The 20,904-nt window shown below is 41.4% G+C and overlaps 1 protein-coding gene across 1 annotated transcript in view; it reads left to right on the top strand.

Moving 5' to 3' along the window:
• Positions 1-20,904, top strand: part of ttyh2 (tweety family member 2) — a 144,047-nt gene that overhangs the window by 87,601 nt on the left and 35,542 nt on the right. Inside the window, exon 7 of the mRNA XM_078571005.1 lies at positions 2,487-2,559. Within this exon, the coding sequence (XP_078427131.1) occupies positions 2,487-2,559 (73 nt within the window). The remainder of the gene's footprint in view (positions 1-2,486; positions 2,560-20,904) is intronic.

Genomic DNA, 20,904 nt, shown 5'->3' with positions numbered 1-20,904 from the left:
TCAGCTGCTCTTTGCCATGGAGATGTGCTGTCTCACGTACAACTGCCAGTGTGTGGGAATTGCAAAGGTTTTGTTGCAGCACCTGAAAAACTTCAGCGAATTTGGATTTTTTGTGCTCATTCCAGAAAATACAAATAGCGAGAAATGTTTTCGGGTACTCATGCCTTGAGATGATAAATGAGAATAAGGGGTTTTTATCAGAATTTTCTAAACCTTGTCGTACTGCTTATTTTTAGTGAATCAGCACTATTTGCAAAAATGAAGCTGAAGACCAACATCAAAAGAAGCTCTGATCTGACGTGATATCTGCAGTGTTTTGCTTTTATCTGATTTGATATGGTTTTTTTTCAAAAAAATGCTGCCTCTTTCAGACCTGTCTGAAAATTATTATTCTTTAATGTTCCTAACAAAACTGACTTATCCACTAAATTACATTTTTGACTCTGCCATGGCATGATTTTTTTGTATGTGTGCGTGCATGTGAGAGGGAGAGAGAGGAAGAACCGTGTCCTTGAATAGCCTGAGGGATATGATTATCAACCTAATCTACCTTTCGTAACTCTTGTTTGTGCTGTCTTCTGGTTTTAGGAAAAATAATTGGAATTTCAATCAAATGCTTTGCCATATCAATATATGAGTCATTGACTTGAATTCATTTGATTTTATTGCAGATAATGGGTTGCAATTTTTTTCAATTTCAAACAGCTGTAATATCTGATTTCATCAAAGAAAGCCTCAGAGCAGTTTTACACTGGGACCAGCCAGTTGAAATGCAATGGTCTTGATTAATGCTGTCAGTTCCTATGGCACTGAGTTAAAAGCACGTGTTTGATATTGCGCAAGAGTTCTTTTGAAAAACCAGCTTTTTGAATCATCAAAGGTATCACTGAAATGGGCCCTGTCCAAGAGAAAGTTAAGATTTGAATAGGACTGGGTGACGATGACTGAATTTTCTGTTGAGAATCAGAACTTTGGTCATCAAATTTAGACCCCTTCTAGCCAAGTAACCCTTTATGAAGGGTAGTTGACCAGTTTGGGACTTTGGAACTGTATCTACAGCCGGGATTTCCCAGCCTTGCTGTGGCAGGGCCCACTGCGGGGGATGGGGTTGGCCAGCCAAAAGTCCATTGACTTTTGGCAGGACCGGTCGATCCTGGTGGCAGGTGGGGCTGGAAAATCCCACCCTATAATATTTTCCTATTTATGTGCATTAAACTATTTGACTGTAATTAAAATATAATTCTGTAAATCTCTAGCCTATGCAAGTTGTCATTTTGAAAAGAGTTTCGTAACGTAGCTTGAGATTAAGTTAAATCCAGTTATTGAACTATGACAAATGCAGATTAATGGGAGTTGGATAATTTAGTTCCCTGGGTATGCATCCAGGCTTCATTTAACACAAATAACCTAGCTGCTGACCTTCATTTCCATTTCAATTCGGTCTAATGAACAAATGGGCTTTGTGCAATGGGCAGCAGATTTGCAGTACCCACATGCAGCCCTTACATTGGGAGGTCACCGGAAATCTGTTTCATCCAAACTCTGTTTAACAGATACATGTTAAAGAAGATTCCCCTATGGCCTTATTCTATGCTTTTTTTCAATAATTTAAACCATGGATAACCTGCTGGGCATTTTTGCTTCTACATATAATCTCAATTAAAAACAAACCTAAATAGTTTTAGTCTTGCACATGGGTCTGATGATTTTGGCACATTGTATTATTTACCACGTTTACCATGTAGTCCTTGGTGCAGTATATTCTGGTTACGGGTGATTATTAGTCCTGTGACATGCTTTGTCACTCATGGCATGCAAACAACAATGGATTTTAGGTTATAGGAGACTTGTTTATGGAAAGAATTTCTGTGTTGTCAGAACTAGGTAATAGCTTGAGAAAAATCCAGATGTCAATAAATGCCTCCAGCAGCTGTAGGTATGTGGCGGTCAAAGAAGGGAACCCTCGTGGATTTTGTTTTCTCCCTGCAGCCAATTGTCCTCACTGCCAACTCTTGAGGTCAAATCAAACCTGTGAAATTTCTGCCCTGTGTGAAGTACAGCTCCTCACTGACAAGTTCACCAAGCTATTTGGGGAACACCCAGCCGATCAATAGAAAATTTTCCAAAATATACCAGAGTCAAATGCAGATCAACATTATACTACTGAATTGGAATAAATGTTTAAGTATATGGGAAAATACCTTGAGAATGAGAGTAAGATACCAGCTCTTTCGGTGAACCAGCACAGGAGTGAAGGGCTGAATGGCCATTCCTTGTTTTGAAAATTTTGGTTCTAAGGCCTGCTAATAATAATTTTTGTGCTTCTAAAAAAGAAATTCTCCAATTGTATTTCAACATCGAACATGGAATCTGGCCTCAATTGATAATGTCCTATAACATCTAAGAGCTATGTCTAAAGTTAAATGCTTAGCGATGGCTTTGTTCCATTTGAAACTCGTTACATTTACATTTGATTTTTTTTCCAGAATGATTGTCAGTGGGGTCCTGACTTTAATCCTTAGCTGGGGGTCCCTGGGCCTGGATACCTCTGCAGCTGTGGTAAGTGACAAAATGATCCTATTGACCTTTCCTGCTGTATCTATTTCTATTAAACAAATAACTGATTTGTTAGAAAATTGTACATGTAAAGCATCAGCAACACTTGTAGGAACCAAGAGTTTAGGTGTTGGGACAGGGTGTCCTTTTTTTGGAATCAAAGCTTGGAATTTTCCAGGCCCTTTGGGCATGGGCTTGTGGATAGGAGTGGGGAGACGTAAAATTGGGGCTGGAATTCTTTTGTCTTAACATGGTTTTCGCATTTTTTCTAATGGCTGCTGACATAGTGGGAGGACTTTGCACATGGAAGTAAGTAAGGCACTTATTTGGCAAATTGAGAGCAGTCTTATGGGGATTTTTAATGTTACTAATGGTGCACAGAAACGACAGAGCTTCAGAGCCTCACCTGGTTAAAGGAGGCGGCAAGCAAGTGTGGGGTCATTGTTGCCATCTGTAGTCATTGAGAAAGTGGGCGTGGAATGCCAGGGAGCAAACAAAGCCGGGGTGAGCATCAGGGAAGGTGTCAGTACTGTGTCACTGCTGCCCGAGTACCACTGGGGTAGTGACACTTGAGCAGAAGGAATGCGCGCTCACTGATTGGCCTCTGAATCTCCCATATGTTAATTGGCCAGCTGATCCCTGCCCGAACAGAAGCGGCGTCCACTTTCGGCCCCAACGTTAGGCTTGTGGCCTGGTCGCAAATTTCAACCATGATGAACTTACTGGGCAGAATTTTACGGCCCCATTTTGGTGGGGAGGGGGCCATAAAATGCGGCGGGCCGTTATAAATCTTATTGACGACAGCGGGAACGTAAAATCCCACTGTTGTAAAATTCTGCCCACTGTGTTGCAGGGTTTCAAGCTTGGCAGTCCTGTGGAAGAGGAAGGATTGGATTTATATAGCACCATTACCACATTCTCAGAATATTAAAAAAGCACCTCACAGCTAACAAAACGCTTTGAGAGTGCAATCATGTAGTCAATCGCTGTTGTCAATTTGCACCACATAAGATCCCAAAGACAATATATGAGATGAAGGAGCAGTTAATCAGATTATGACGGTGTAGTTTGTGGGAAGTGTGTGTTGACCAGGACACTGGGATGGTGTCCTCCTCTTCGTCATCGTCCTCTTGCTGCTCCTCCTCCTCCCTCCTCCTCTTTGTGCTGCCATGGGATCTTTTCTGTTCATGTCAAAAAGACACACCTTGGTTTAACACCTCATACAAAACACAATGCAGAATTCCCTCAGGGAAGGCAGGGCACTTTAAGAAAAAGCCTTTTTCCCCTACCCCCATCGTGCACACAGGCATACATTTTTAATTAGTCATTTCCGTGCAGAGGGTCCCTTTTCCCTTCCCTCATCAATTCCTGGCCGTTGCTCTGAAGCAGACTGCCAGGAGCTGCACAAAAGCTGACCGAGGTTGCTTTTTAATTTTTGATTTTCTGCTCCACCTTTGAATGAAGTGCCTTGTTTCCTTTTCACCTTCCAAGTATTGTAACTACAATTCAGCAAGCTGTACGTGTCAAATCAGAAAACATTTATTAGCCTCCTTGTTCCCAGGCCTCCACAGAATGACTGTGAATCAGCAGTGAACTCAGTATGCAAAAGCTGTCACGACATCACTGGAAGTGGCTGAATATTTGTCTCTTTTTGTTGCACTGATTATTGCTTTATAAATGAATTTGACAACCATTCAGACTGCAAATCATCTAGTAGGCCTGCAGTTCTTTTGGAGAGTAACAGATGTGAAATTTAAATCCTCAAAACCAAATGCACTTCGAAGGAAAATCTAATTCGGGTCCTTTCACGCGATGCTTTGTTCTAATTTAAGTACATCTATGGTGAAGGTTTTCAGTAGGAAAGATTTTAGTTACTTTGAGTGGAATGCAGTCAGTGGAAATGATACTTAAATGCTGAAATTGGTGAGCTAAATACGGGTCACAGATCAAAGCCAGGGCTGACCTGGTTTTGCATGGTTCATGTTGTTCCGTTTTATGGCAGAATTTTACTGCTCTCAGTTTCTTTTAAAAAAAGTAAAAAAACAAGCCAGCAGTAACTTATCAAAGGTGGCATCAATGTACTCGGGTTCAAGAGGAGAGAAATTGACCCGTTTGCATCCCCCTGGTCACTATCCACTAATGTCGGGAATTTCACGCTTTTGCACATCTGATGTGGATTTAATTTGACTATGATGTGCTTTACAGTCAAACAACTTGCTCAAACCCACTGTCCAGCCACAAATGGAGACTGACAACTGGAGTAAATTGTTATTGTGCCTTTAGCACTGTTTGCAGTGTCTGGAAGAGAGGAGTTGAGAAGAGGTCACTATCATTTATTGGTTTGATGGTCTCGTTACCTCATTTGTACTTGAGCTTTATTGGGATCTGTTTCAGGAATCAACAATACTCCAGGCCCCCAGCTTGAGAGAGCAGAAACAATACAGCCAAAATAATTAATAGTAACTAAAAGCTAATAAATCTAATAAGTGATTCAGGAACATGTGTGGACTTTGCTACCATACGGAGTGGTTGAGGTGAATAGAGAAAAAAAACTTATATTAATATAATGCTTTTCATGAGCACCTAATGTCTCACAGCACTTTATGGTCAATGAAGTACTTTTTAATGAAGTACTTTTTGAAGTGTACTCTGTTGTAATGTGGGAAACGCGGCAGCCAATTTATGCACAGCAAACTCCCACAATCAGCAACATGATAACCAGATAATCTGTTTTTTTTGTGATGTTGGTTGAGGGATAAATATTGGCCAGGATACCAGGGATAACTCCCTGCTCTTAGGAACAAGAATAGGCCATTCAGCCCATCAAGCCTGCTCCACCATTCAGTAAGATCATAGCTGATCATCTACCTCAATGCCACTTTCCTGCACTATCTCCTTATCCCTTGATGTCATTAGTCTCCAGAAATCTGTCAAATTCTGCCTTGAACATGCTCAATGATTGAGCTTGCACAACCCCCAGGGGTAGAGAATTCCAAAGATTCACCACCCTCTGAGTGAAGAGATTTCTCCTCATCTCAGTCTTAATGGCCTACCCCTTACCCTGACACTATGTCCTCTGGTTTTAGACTCACCAGCCAAAGAAGGCACCTTATCTACATCTACCCTGTCATGCCCCGTAAAAACTTTGTAAGTTTCAATGAGGTCATCCCTCATTCTTCGAAATTTTAGGGAATACAGACCCAGCCTCCTCAATCCCTTCTCATATGACAATCCCACCATCCCAGGGATTAATCTGGTGAACCTCTGTTGCACTCCTTCTATGGCAATATATCCTTCCTTTAGATAAGGAGACCAAAGATGTACACAATGCTCCGGGTGAAGTCTCACCAAGGCTCTATATAACTGCAGCAAGTCGTCTTTACTCCTGTCCTCAAATCCCCTTGCAATGAAGGCCAATGTACCATTGCCTTCCTAATTGCTTGCTGCACCTGCATGCTAACTTTTAGTGACTCATGAATACGGATACCCACACTGTCCAACCTCTCACATTTAAGAAATATCCTGCCTTTCTATTTTTTTCTGCCAAAGTGAATAAATTAACACTGATTCACATTATAATCCATCTACCATGTTCTTGCCCATTCACTTAGCCTGTCCAAATTCTCTTGAAGCCTCCTTGCATCCTCCTCACAACTTACGTTCCCACCCAGTTTGGTGTTATCAACAAATTAGGAAGTATTACAATTGGTCCCCACATCCAAATAATTTCTATAGACTGTGAATAACTGTGGACCTAGCACTGATCCTTGCAGTACCCGCTAATCCTGCCATCCTGAGAATGATCCATTTATTCCTACTCTCTGCTTTCTGTCTGTTAACCAATTTTTAATCCATACTAGTATATTTCCCCCAATCCCACGTGCTCTAATTTTCTTTACTAACCTCCTGTGTGGGACTTTATCAAATGCCTTCTGAAAATCCAAATACACCACATTCACTGGTTCTTTATCTATGCTACAAGTAACACCCTCAAAAAAACTCCAACAAGTTTGTCAAACACGATTTCTCTTTCATAAATCCATGTTGGCTTTGCCCAATTTTATCCTTTTTTAAAAAAATGTCCAGTTATCACATCCTTTATAATAGATTCTAAAATTTTCCCGACTACTGACGTCAAACTAACAGGTTTGTAGTTCTCCATTCTCACTCTTCCTCCCTTCTTAAATAGTAGGGTTACATTTGCTACTTTCCAGTCTGCATGAACCTTTCCAGAATCTATAGAATTTTGAAAGATGACCATCCACTACCTCTCTAGCCACCTCCTTCAACATTCTGGGATGAAGCTCATCTGGTCCAGGGGATTTATCAACCTTCAATCCAGTTAATTTTTCAAGTGCTACCTCTTTACTAATCTTAATTTCTTTTAGTTCCTCTGTTTCACAGGTCCCTTGGCTCCTTAGTATTTCTGGGAGATTTCCTGTATCATCTTCTGTGAAGACAGATGCAAAGTAACTGTTCAGCTTCTCTGCCATTTCCCTGTTCTCCACTATAAATTCTCCTGTTCCCACCTGTAATGGGCCCACATTTGTCCTTGTTGATCTTTTCCTTTTCACCTACCTAAAGAAGCTCTTACAGACCTCCTTTAGGTTTCCTCGCTAGTTTGCATTCATATTCTTTTTTGCTTTAATAAACAGTTTCTTGGTCCTGCTTTACTGAGTCCTAAATTTCTCCCAATCCTCAGGCTTACTATTTTTTCTGACATCCTCATAAGCCACTTCCTTTGATTTAATGCAATCATTAAATTCCTTCTTTAACCACGGTTGATTTACTTTCCCTTTGGGTGTTTGTGCCTTAGAGGAATGTATATCTGTTGTAGACCATGTAAATACTAGCCATTGCCTGCCTATCATCAAATCCTTTAGTGTACTTTCCCAATCCACCATAGCCAACTTGCCCCTCTAATGTTCATAATTTTCATTCTTCAGATTTAAGTCCCTAGTTTCAGAATGAATTATATTGCATTCAAATTTTAATGCAAAATTCTGTCATATTATGGTCACTATTTCCCAACGGCTCCTTTATAGCAAGGTTATTTATTAGCCATTTCTCATTACACAACACTATATCCAAAATAGCCAGACTCCTAGTTGGCTCCTCAATGTACTGCTCCAGAAACCCATCTTGTACACACTCCAAGAAATTAGTGCTGATTTGGTTAGCCCAGTCTATGTGAAAATTGAAGACGCCCATTATTACTGTATTATCCATGTTACATGCATCTCTAATTTCCTGATTTATACCGTACCCAACATTAACACCAGTTTGGTGGCCTGTAAACAATTCCCACCAATGTCCGCTGCCCCGTGCTGTTTCTGAGCTCCACCCAAACTGATTCTACATCTTCATCCTTCAAACTAAGATCCTCTCTTACCGATGTACTGATCTCGTCCCCTATTAAGAGTGCTACCCCACCTCCTTTTCCTTTTTTTCCTATCCCTCCTAAGTGCGGAATATCTTTGGATATTCAATTCCCGATCTTGATCACCCTATAGCAATGTCTCCGTAATGGCAATTAAATCATAGCCATTTACCTCAATTTGTGCATTCAAATCATCAACTGTTTTGCAAATGCTATGTGCATTCAGTTCGAGTGCTTCTATCTCTGTTTCTTTAACTTTATTCTCTATTCTGGTCCTGTTTGATGCTTGCCTATGCTTTGTCTGTATTCTATTTTTGCTTTCTACTTTTCTACTTCCCTTTACCAGTTTTGCTTCCCTCAACCCTGAGCTCCCTCTCAGGTTCCCACCCCCTTGCCAGTCTAGCTTAAACCATCTCCAGCAGCACTAGCAAATCTCCCTGCAAGGATATTAGCCCTGGTCTCACTATGATGCAATCCGCCCACCTTGTACAGGTCCCATCTGCCCCAGAACTGGTCCCAATGCCTCAGAAACCTGATGCCCTTCTCTCCTACACCAGTTCTCTAGCCAATCTCCTTCCTAGCTCCCTGAAATCTGCTTTCAGGGCCTCATCCCCTTTCGTACCTAAGTCATTGGTACTGATCTGGACCACAACCTCTAGCTCTTTACCCTCCCCCAGAAGAATGTCCTGCAGCCACTCCATGACATCCTTGACCCTCTCACTAGGGAAGCAACATACCATCTTGGAATCATGTCTATGGCTACAGAAATGGCTGTCTGTTCCTCTAACTGATGAATCCCTTATTACTACTGCTCTTTCCCTCTTCTTCCTTCCACTCCTGTACAGCTGAGCTGCCCATAGTGCCACGAGCTTGGCTCTACTGCACTCCCCTGAGGAATCGGTGGCCTTACCAGCATCCAAAGCAGAAAACTGATTAGCAAGCAGGACCTCAGGGGACTCCTGCATTGCCTGACTCCACCATCCGCTGCCAAGTAGAGGTGCTGTCACATAAGTCTGGCTTCTCCCAGCTCCCTGAAGTCAGTGAAGGCCCCAAGCCTCACCCTCTATTTATCTGCTGCTAAGTAGAAGTGCTGTCATGCAGGTCTGGCTTGTCCCAGCTCCTTGAAGTCAGTCATCTTCAGAATAGTGCCGTGGAATCTTTTACATCCACCCAAGCAGGCAGATGAGGCCTTGGCTTAACATCTCATTCAAAAGACGGCACCTCTGACAGTACAGCACTCCTTCATTACTGCACCGGAGCGTTGACTTTGATTTTTGTGCTCAAGTCCTGGAGTGGGACTTGAGCCTGAAACCTTCTGACTTGGAGGGAATAAATGCATTTTAAGGGGAAGCTAGATATATAGATATGAGGGAGAAAGCAATAGAAGGTATGCTGATGGGATGAAATGAAGAAAGATGGGAAGAGGCTTGATTGGAGTTGAAGCACCAGCATAGACCTATTGAGCCAAATGACCTTTTTCTGTGCTGTAAATATTGTGTAACTGCTGGAAGCAGGAGCTGCATATCAAAATTTATAGTTCGACCTGCAATTTTGTATATATTATTAATATACATGTACAAATATAAATATTTTTTCTAAAAACCCTGTGGCAGATAAACTTCCATTTTGGTGCTTGTCTTTTCAGAGGTGAGTGTTTATCAACATTAGCATTCATCGTATTTTACCTGTGGCTTTGTTCTAATTGTGGAAGTGGAAAGCAAGACAAATTTGGAGCAATTGACTGACCCAGGTTCTGAAAGGCTGTGCTCGAAAGTGCGAGCAGGCCTGCCCCCTATAAGTCAGCTGCCAACCGAGGGATTTTTGGAGCCCTTCCCCCAAGATATAGTAGCATCAGTGGCATTCTTGCCCCGCAAGTCCCAGGTTCACTAGTTGCTTCTCATCTGCCCACCTCCCTGGTTCCTGGTGCTGCTGCTTTCTGCCAACTGAGTTACACCTACAGTTGCCTGTAATTTAGCCAAGCACCTAAGCTTCCGTGCTTTGGTATTTTTGTTGCTCACAATACAATGCAGAGGGAGAGCTACATTGCATATGGAAAAGTAAGAAGAAAGGTTAAAGGAAAGTAAAGGAGCAACGGAAAGAGACAGGGCAGGTAGGCAGGAAATGGGCGATTGAATTGAATGCAAAGTGACAGACAGTTGAAGGCAGAGATAAACTGACAAGCTGTGTGGGTGTGGACTCTGCAGTGGAAGCTTTGTTCCTTGTGGATTTTTCCCCTCAAAGTTTAGAAGAGTGTGTTTGTGGTGTTCTTAGGCTGCTGGCAATTACCAATTTACAGTCTATTTCTACTCAAAGCTTGATGTATTCAAATCGGACAGGATTTGCAATTTCAAGTCGCACAGAGATGTCAATTTTCACTTTTATTTTAAAACCATTTGTCACCTCTGACACTTGAATAATCAGTGCTAGTTTCAACAGTTCTACATGATGAAGCCATGATGATGTATAAGCAGCTTATTCCTGAAATTTCCATCTAGTTACCCCAGTGACCTTGCTGCTTATCTGGTGTTAATTACAAAAAAAATATTTTTCCAAATCTTGCGAGTTATAAGTTGCCAACAATTTATCATTCAAGAGTGACTAAAGTTCTGCCTTTCAACACCACTCACAATAGCTTTCAGCATTTGCATGTTCCTGGAGTGTATCTATATCATGTAGCCCCAAATGACACCTTGGGACAGGTTATTGTGTTTAAGATTGGAAATTTGTAGAAGGTCAAAGGTAATTGTGTAACTACATTTTACAATCCTGTAGAAATTACATAAATACAATAAACTGGAAGAACAACCTAAATTCTGGCTGAAGGTGAAGAATTATGTTCATATTTTTTCCCAGTTCACTTCATTAGCCGTGCATATTTTACATCAGCGAACATTCAGCCTAATGCACAGCACTGCAGGCAGCAGATTTAATTCAAGGTTCCATAGTGGTGAAGCACTAAGTGTTAAATTGTGAATTTATTCCAGATGCTTTCGTTAATAACATTGGACAAATGGTGACATTTTTTGTGCCATTCATTTAATAGTGATGGGCACTGAAAGAATATTGCAGTCAGTAGCAGGTGATTAACCTGGACATGTTTAGTTTGGTTAAAGTCCTTCAAATGTTTATTGCAATCTTCTGTATTGATACTAAATGATTTCCTTTTATTTGTTCCATTCCCCCATCTACAGCCTTGTCAGCTGTTAGATCTCGTAAACAGATTACTGGCAGTAGCTTAAGTCAACTGATTGATTGAAACCATGTTGTGTTTAGTTGCAGTCTTTTGACTTGATTGACATTTCAGCTGTCCCCTCACTCTCTGGGCCTTCCAATACCACCTAACTGGATTATTATATGATGGTATTATAGTTTTTAAATGCACAGCTATGGCAAACCTGCTCATTAAGTGTTGGGTGAATCACTTTACTTCAGTGCTTCCTTAAGCTAAGTATTTTTCTTGATTCATTTTCTCTCCATTGCTATTTTTAATTCCCTTTAGTGGTCTGTTCACAATAATTCAGCTCGATCTGGTTCACTTTAAATAGCTGATTTGGATCAATCTGAATACCGATTCACACTCTTCAACTTTTAGAAATGGGCATATTTTCTACCGCATGTCTCACAAGGAAACTGTTTTTGTAATCTGCAGAGCAGATTTTGAAAATGTTATGAGCAGATTGATGTCGCCTCTGCTGCGATTTATATATCTGGACCTTTCCATCCTTGTTTTTCCTTCCTCCTATTCTTTCTTTTCCTCTTTCTTTCCTTTCTTCTCTTTCCGTCCCCTCCAACTCCTCTTTGAGCATTATAAATGTTACATTGATGCCCATTATAAATATTCACGTGGACGGTTTCAATATTATATGTGTGAATCAAAATTGTGACACAAGAATTAAGTTTAGTGGACAGGAAGTTCATGCCAGACACAAGATTTTTAAGGTATAGATATTTGTGCTTAAAAATTCTTTTAAAAATAAATTTTAACTACTGTAGATCATGGCATATAAGACGACCACACTTTTCTGCACCAAAAATCATGCTTTTACATATACTCAGCGTCTATGTCGACCCCCCCACCCTTCTCATCTTTACAAAATGCTATACTTGCATTAGTAGTCAGCTTCCATTTTTCACCCTAAAAAAACATGTTTTACTTACCCTGCACTGCAAGCTGGTGCATGGCTTCAAGCAGGTACTGGGCTGTGTTGCGAAGAAGATGTCTGGGAGCTTAAGACATGCCCACACATGAGAGCAGACCGCGCATGGTATAGCGAGTGATGAACAGAAATGGGTTCTCCATCAAAAAGAATGAAATATGAAGCTGCTTTCAAGCTATAAGTTGTAACGTTTGCTAACTTGTCAAATAACTGTGCTGCAGTGAGGGAATTCAGGGTCAGTGAAAAACTGGTACACGAATGGAAGAAGGAGGAATCCGCCCTGAAGAAGATGCCCAAGACCAAATGTGTCATGAGAACAGGGACCCACCACTGCCTTGACCTTGAGAAGCATGTATCGGAATGGGTCCTTGAAAATCGGCAGAATGGTTACATCGCCACCAGAAATGCAATGCCTTTCTACTCCCTTAAGTGGGCCAAATCAAGTCCAGAGTCCAGCAAAAGTTTCAGACCAACAGCTAGCTGGTATTGCCGCAATACGGAATGAAACAGTCTGGTGTTGTGACAGAAGACCAAGATTGCTCAGACTACCAAGAGACCTCGATGCCAAAATTACCAGTTTCCAGCGTATTATCATTAGACAGCAGCAAAAACACAAGTACCCATTATGTCACATCGGCAACATGGAGGAAATGTCCATAAATTTTGCTGTGCCCAGCAGCCAAACTGTGGAGTGGAAAGGTTCAAAATCAGCTCTCGTGAAAAAGACAGGGCATGAGAAGACAAGATTCACGGTAGTATTAGTCTGCATGTCCAATGAAACAAAATTAAAGCCTATGGTAATTTTCAAACATAAAACCATGCCCAACTTCAAGTTCCCTGTGGGAGTTTTTTGTGCATGTCATTGACAGCAGTTGGTTGGATGAGGATGGAGTGAAGTTGTGGATCGATAACGTGTGGAATAGGCATCCCGGTGACCTATTAAATAATGCAGCTTATTAGTGTGGGACATGCTCCGATCTCACATAAACAATGTGATCAAAAGACGCTTGCGAAGAAATAACACCCACATTTCAGTTATATCAGGGAATCTAACATCCATAGTTCAACCTTTGGATGTGTGACTCAGCAAGCCATTGAAGAATTTTGTTCATGGTGAATGGACAGGTGGATGGTTGATGGAGAAAAAAACTTCATTGAGTGAAAATATGCACGCTGCCCCTATTTTGTGGTTTCATTATCAAATCGTGGGGTGTTATTGGTGGCCAAATGTCATCACATCATTCAGGAAATGCAGAATATCCAATTTAATGGATGAAGAGGAAGATGATTTGTCGCGGAAATATGATTCCAAAAGGAAAAGCACCCAAATCTCATTCAGGATGGGATCTTCGTGATGATGCCATTGCCAAAGTGACTCATAATGAATCTGGTGAACTCTTTACATTGGATGCCGAAGACCATGAATTTGACGGTTTGAAAACGCTTTAATCTTGGTTAAAGGTATCTTTGTACAAATAATTCATTTAATAAACCATGCCACATTGATTTAATATGAATTTTTGTTATATTTTCTTTCACATTTCAAAGTGGTGAACACTCGCACCCACACCAGCGGTTCACATTTTATACTGGGCGGATGTCGGCCCTTGTTTTTGGAAGAACTTTTGGAGGCTTCAAAGATCGATTTATATGCCATAATCTACCGCAAATTCTAAATAACGTTGTACCACTGCTACCTACAGCTGCCTTTCAAGAGCAGGAATAACTTCATTACACTTGCATATGTAGAACTAAGAAAGGTTATGGAAAATAGATTATAGATATTAAAATGGAAAAAGAAATCCCAGCATTTCCCACAAAATTTAGAACATGGATCCATAAAATATGAATTCTCTGATTATGGAAACATCTAGTGAGACCGTTGTCAGTAATTCAGTTTTTAAAATTAGGTCTGCAGATGTTTTCCTGATTGATTCAAGCTGAAGGATGAATGAGCAAAGTACAAGCTAGCTGAGGCCAGAAAAGGTATTTAGTCTCCTGACAATACGTTCTGCAAAGTACGTAAAGGAATGAGCTAAACTCGACATGTTTGCCCATTCTCATATCACCAATATTCAGTCATCTTCTTTTCACAGACTTTCCCAAAATAATTTCAAAGACTATTTTCCTCCTGCAATGAATGTTAAAAACAGGCAAAATAATTAAATTATTAGCCATATTTTAATCTCTTGGACTTTCACTTCAATTCAACAGGTGTGGCTTTCCATACTTCATTGGCTTTTGCTTTTAAATCCAAGCTGGTTTTTAATCCCGCTGGCTAACTTGTTCATTTTTTGAACCTTCACCTCCCCTGGAAGTATTGCATATGGAACTTTATCAAGTGCCTTCTGAAAATATAAACCAAGACATTCTTAATAACTCTTGTTTTACTGCTGCTAAGTTATGTTATAGGGTTTCTTCACTCTGACTTCGCGAGAACTTCCCACATCCTTCAACCCACCATTAGGCTGTTAGGCCTTCAATTGTTTAGGGCCTAAGATCCGGAATTCTCACCCCAATCCTCTTCGTCTCTCCACTTATCTCCCTTTAAAGCCTATTTCTTTAGCCAAACTTTGACCACCTGTCCTCAAGTCACCTTTGGCTAGGCATCAATTTTTATCTGATGATGCTGCTGTGAAGCACCTTTGGATGTTTTACAACAGTAAAGATGCTGCTGTTGCTCTGACTCTAAATGACTTACGAAAGCATTATGTTCTTCCCTCATATAGGCTGGGATTTTCTGGGCCAGCCAGCAGCTCTCCAAATTTTCCCATCCCACCCGCGACAAGGCCTGCTACTGGTGGGACTGGAAAATCCCACCCATAGGCCAAAACTTTTCTGTCGGTGAGTTGGGGGCAGGGCCCACTCGCCGACACGAAAGTGACGCGGGATGTTCCCCCCCGACGTCATCCCGCCCATTTAAATATTCAGGAAGGCGGTCGGACAGCGAAATCAGCTGTCCGCCCGCTGACCTGTCAATGGCCAATTGAGACCATTGACAGGATAATTAAGCCAATTAAAGGCCCTGCCCCTCCAACCTTAAGGCTGGCGGGCAGGCCAGGAGCTCCGACGGGCTTCTGAAAAGGCATGAAACCTCATCCACTGACGGGATGAGGTTTCATGTCTGTTTTCAAAAACTTTAATAAACCTTGTGATATTTATTAACATGTCACATCTCGCTTGACATTGTCACATGAGGGGGATATGTTAGTAATTTTTTTATTTTTCTATTTTTTAAGTTTCTAACACTTTTAGCACTCTATCTGAGACAGCACTTAGTCTCAGGAAGATGTGCGCTCTTTCGCGCACATGCGTGAAAGAGCGCACTCTGACATTTGGGGAATCCCTCCCCCCCCCTGCACAGGAAGCGCATAGTGCTTCCTGTCAGGTGGCCCGCTGGGTGGGCCTTAATTGGCCCGCCCACTCAAAATGGCGGCAGGGCCCGTTTCGGAGGTGGCGATTGGCTGCCCGCCCGCTGCCGAGCCAGTGGGGCCCGCCCGCCCGTCAAGGGCAAAATTCTGCCCATAGTCTTTTGCACTAAACCTTTGAATCACTAGGTATGAAGGAGATTTTGATACCTTGTGTTGGCAGAGTACTTGCTAAAAGTGGATACAGATGATTTCTTTGGTATCTTTAACACTTGCCCTGACTTAAACTTTGGTCAGAATGCAACTGTAGGCCCATGGTCTGTTGACCTTGGAGCTTCACCTGCCTTGTTCTACATTCTACTCCAAACAGGTTTTTGGCCATCTTGTCAGCTCTGCCTGATTGGATTACATGGGTCAGTTTCATCTTGTCTCCTGGGCCTGGGTGGGGATTTTGAAAGGTTGCCTGTTAAGATGTTACTCCTACAAGCCATCCTTGTTTATGTACATATCTGTATACATCTCAGTACCCTACACGCGGTTGTACATCTGCATCCCACCAGGCCTCAGTCTCTTACAAATGTGACATAGTGTCTTAGGTACATTAGTATCAGGTGCTCTTGATGTTAACCCTTTAGTCTCTCTCTTCCCCCCCCCCCCCCCCCAAGTCTTTATCCCAGCTATATACGTACTCCTACATATTGTCCCAAAGTCTCAGACTTCACAGGATTAGTCTTTGTCCAATTTCTCTGATCTGGTCCTGATTTAATATTGAAATTGAGCACGAACAGCACTCTCTCATCATTTAAAAGGAGCGTCTTCCACCTGGGGTTGGAGAGTTTCTACTTGTTTCTGGTCCTTGTCTCCATCTGGATCTAAATAGTATGTCCAAGAGATTTCGTGTAATCTCTTCCCAGTTGCTGGTAAGTGTGGTGTATGCTTCCACTTCCTCAATAACATTTAAATCTTCCAGCCTGACTCCTTCCACAGGTATTTTTGATAATGCATCCACCCTTAGGATTATGTGAATTTCTGTTTTAGCTTTCCTAAGTCTGAAAATAGACTCCTTCCCAATGATATCAAGGCACTTCGGTTCCTTCTGATATTTCCCAGGTCTGTCTCAATTCTATAAGATCCTGACTATGGAGCTCTTTCTATTAAAAGGCCTTTTTTCTGTTAATCGCTTCTCCCCAGTTGTAGCACTTTCATGTCTCATGCTCTGTGCCTAAAGTTGAAATTATGAGCTTGACTGTCTCTTTGTTGCTCCTCATGCTTCCTAACTATCTTACGATTATCTGAGGCAATGTTAGGTTGTAGTGTTTCTGATAGAGCTGGAAGTTGTATTCGGACCATCTTCCCATCAATAGCTCTGATGGTGAGAACCTGTTTTATACCAGTGAGGTTCTGTAATTAAGAAGGGTTAAGTTAATTCCTTTGTTCTTTTTCATCAATTCCTTTATAGTTCAATCTCCTCTTTCTGTTCTCCATTTGATGAGAATACCTAGGCGAACTAGTCACATGCATGAAACCATATTCCTGCACAAAGTTCTGATGCAGCTCATTAACAAACTAAGGCCCCCTTGTCTGACACCACAATGCCCGAGATGCCATGTGTCATGAAGATTCATCTTACTGCTGTAATGATTGCCTCAGCTATGGTGCTGTGCAGTCTGCTCACTTCAGACCATCTGGAGTCAATGACTCTGATGAAAGCTTTGCCTTTAAACTCCAAATAACTCCATTCCCACGCTCTGCCATAGCCTCAAAGGAAAAGTGGAGTGTGCCAGTGGTTTACTCTGCTGTTGGCTAACCACTCCACATATAAGGCAATTTGTGATTAACTCTTCAATGGAGTGATTGATGCCTGGCCACCAGACTGACTCCAGGGGTTTTGCTCAGCATTGCTTTTCCCAAGTGACCTTGATGGATTTTCTGGAGAATGTGGAGTCGAAGTGTTTTAGGGATGACTAATCTGTCGTTAAAAACTAGGAAATCATCGATGATCGTGCAATGCTTTCTCTATTTGAAGTATTGACGAAGTATTAGGTTGTTAGGAGTGCAATCCAGCTTTCCATTCTGGCAATACTCTTTTATTTGAATGTATTCATCATCTTGCTGTTCTTGCTTGATCTTGTGTAATCTCTTCCCAGTGGCTGGTAAGTGAGGCGTATGCTTCCACTTCCTCAATAACATTTAAATCTTCCAGCCTGACTCCTTCCACGGGTATTCTTGATAATGCATCCACCCTTAGGATTATGTGATATTCTGTTTTAGCTTTCCTAAGCCTGAAAATAGGGATGGAAATTCATCCCTGAATACATTACTGGATTGCTCGTCAGTAATTTCATCAACCTGGTAAATCAGCTTCAGCTGCAAACGTGCTTTTCTGCTCAGTAATGATGACTCTTGGTCCTTTATCACATACAGGGGTTCCACAATTTCTTTATCCTTGTACCTTTGTCTTGCCAAGCGTTGGACTATTACTTGTAGTGTTGCCCCTCCTGGACCTTGCAACTAGTTGGAGGATGACTGTAATATGATATTTTTTAGGCCATTATCGGATAATACCAAAACGCCTTCGCTAGTAACTGGCTTGATTTCTAAGGGGTGACCATCAATTTATAATTTAATGCTCTAATAATTATTTTCTGTTTTGTTAAACTTCTCCTAAGGTTATTTGTTTTTTCTGTGGCTCTTCCACTTCTTGGATTTTACTTCGTTTCGTTGTTATCTCTTTCTTCCTGTGAGCTATGGGAACTTTGGATCTACAGATGATTTTAAAATGTCCTAACTTTCCACTGTTGTGGCACTCAGCTCCCCCTGCTGGGCACTCTTCGCACTTATGTAGGGTTTTCCCACCACACTGAGAACATCTCAAGATGGCAGTTGGTGTGCTTTTTTCCCAATTTCGAGGGCTTTTGCTTCACTGAGCATTTACTATTTTTGCCCGACATAGTGCATGGCACCACTTTTTTTTTTCCCCAAGGGACATCACTTTCCCCAGAACAACTCCTCTGTTTAGCTTCCTAAGCTCGATCTGTCATGCCATTTGTACTGCCTTTGTGGGAGTTAATTCTTCCCTCAATTGCAAAAGATCCGATAGGGTTTCATCTAAGACCCCAACCACAACCACTATACGATTGTGTATGAATTCAGCTCTGAAGACCCCATAGTTGCAATTCTCCGTGAGTGTGTACAGGTCATTTATAAATTAATCCATGGATTTATTAAATGTCACTTGCTCTATGATCATATTTTTTTGGGCGCTGAAGTACAAATAGAATGCCTGAAGGACTCCCTCATATGTGCTTGAAGCCTCATCGACGCCCATTCTTGCAATAACATGTTTGCTACGGCCGCTACTGTGTAGAGTAAAAACTGACCTGATCCTTCTGGTCCTCCTTATGTGAACCTGAAGCTGTTCAGTATCTGGAGAACCTCCTCCTCCGGTTGTCCCAGTGTTGAACCTTTTGCGAGCATTCAGCACTTCGGAACAGTCCTGAGAGAGGCAATGTAGACTCCATGTGTAGTCTAAGCCTAGACCTGTGGCTGCTTCAGTAGTTTGGCTTGTAGATTCTGATCTGTACTCACTGCAGTCTAGACTCCGGGTCTATGCACCTACTTGCATCTGTAGCATTCACGATAGTCTGTTCTCAGGTGAGTTTACAATCTTTTTTTCTTCTTGTCCTTTTTCCAAGGATTTGTAGATGTTTCACGTCTGCAGTCTTCACTTGGAGTTTTTCTAGGTCTTTACACTCTGTCCACTGCCACCATGTTTCTCCTTGAGTTCAGGGCCTAGATGGGGTTTCTTTAGGGTTTGCCTGTTACCTAAGACTACTCCCATAGACTGCTATTCATAAAAGAACATTCATGTTTACTTATAGGTCTATATACATCTCGCTACTCTACATAAGGTCTGCTTCCCACCAGATCTCAGTCTTGGTCATGTGACATTGCATCATAGTTACACCAGTATCAGGTATTCCTGATGGTAACCCTTTACTCTAAATTGTTCAAAATTCTGTTCCACTCTAATATCTCATGAACAAATTAAATGAGTGTAGGACTTTCTATCTTATATAAAACACTCAGCCTACTTATGGTTCTTTTGGCCCACTAATTACAAGAGATCAAACTGATGACTCATTCAAATTGTTATGCTTAATGAGGTTAGTTTATTTTGCACCCAGGAATACAGATTTAAAACGGGCACCGATTTGAAAGGATTGCTTTGAAAATTAAAATGGTTACAGATTTAAACTGTTTGAGAAAAGAATATATTAATAAAAAAAACTCCATCTCTGCTTCATTACTTTACTCCCAGCAAATGAATGTTTCACTGATGTCTAGCATCAGAATATTCATATATTTACTTCCAGCAAATAAAAACTTCGCCAGGCCTAAATTTGCTATTAACTGTGATCATACAATCACCGGAAGCAGGCAGCCCCTGGTTGTAGACACTTCTCTCGATGATCAGCCAGCGCCTCTCTTTCAGACCTCCTTCCGATAATTTGCGGGATCATCTCTCTTCTACTGCAGCGCTGATCTCTTGACCCCGCACTCAAGACCTCCCATGTGTTTAAACTTTTATATGCTTTTTCAGGGGATGGGGTTAGTTTACTTTATTGGCAGGCCATACCATCCTATGAAATTTCTCTTTAAAAACACAGTATCCAATTATATTCTGTGTCCTTTATTTAAACGTTGATTTGAATCCGCCCAGAAAGCTGCCCATCTTTCTTTCCTTTTCTCCAGTAATTTTCCATTATGTGATGCCCCTTATCGTCAATTTTCCATAAAATGTGGTTGGAACACCTTATCTCAATCCAAGGCGTAGTCTTAATAAACTAAAACACTTGTGTATCTCACTGAAATGAAAGCAGGAAACCCTGGAAGAAAAAACTCAGCAATTTAGGTAGCATCTGCATAGAGTGGGGAACAGAGTTAACGTTTCAGGTCTGTGATGAGGAGGTATTGACTTTCACCCTATCACAGACCTTCCTTTTGCCCTTGTTTCACCTACACCTTGCTCAAAACCTACTACTTCTCTAACTTTTCCCAGTTCTGATGAAAGGTCCCAGACCTGAAACATTAACCCTGTTTCTCTCTCTACCCAGATGCTGCCTAACCTGCTGAGTTTTTTTTCCCCACGTTTTCTGTTTTCATTTCAGATTTCCAGCATCTGCAGTATTCTACTTTTCAATTAGTGTAACTCACTAGCCTGTGTTCTCTTTGCTGTTTTCGTATCTCAGCTTGGCAAGTTCAACAGGCTTAATTTTAAAAGACTGACAAATGAGCAAGTCTCCCATCAGCATTTTTCCTCGTTTCCCAAGGCACGTTGGTTCAATGTCGAGCTTAAAAGCAATGTCAAAAGGCTGCTTTTCTCATCCTACACTAGTCAGTTAATCTCTGCAGGCGGATTTTGGTTACGTACGGATTCCAC

This window comes from Cetorhinus maximus, chromosome 24 (genome assembly GCF_964194155.1).
Source record: "Cetorhinus maximus chromosome 24, sCetMax3.hap1.1, whole genome shotgun sequence".
Lineage (NCBI taxonomy): Eukaryota > Metazoa > Chordata > Chondrichthyes > Lamniformes > Cetorhinidae > Cetorhinus > Cetorhinus maximus.
The sequence above is the reverse complement of the archived record's forward strand: the minus strand, read 5'-3'. Positions and strand labels throughout refer to the sequence as shown.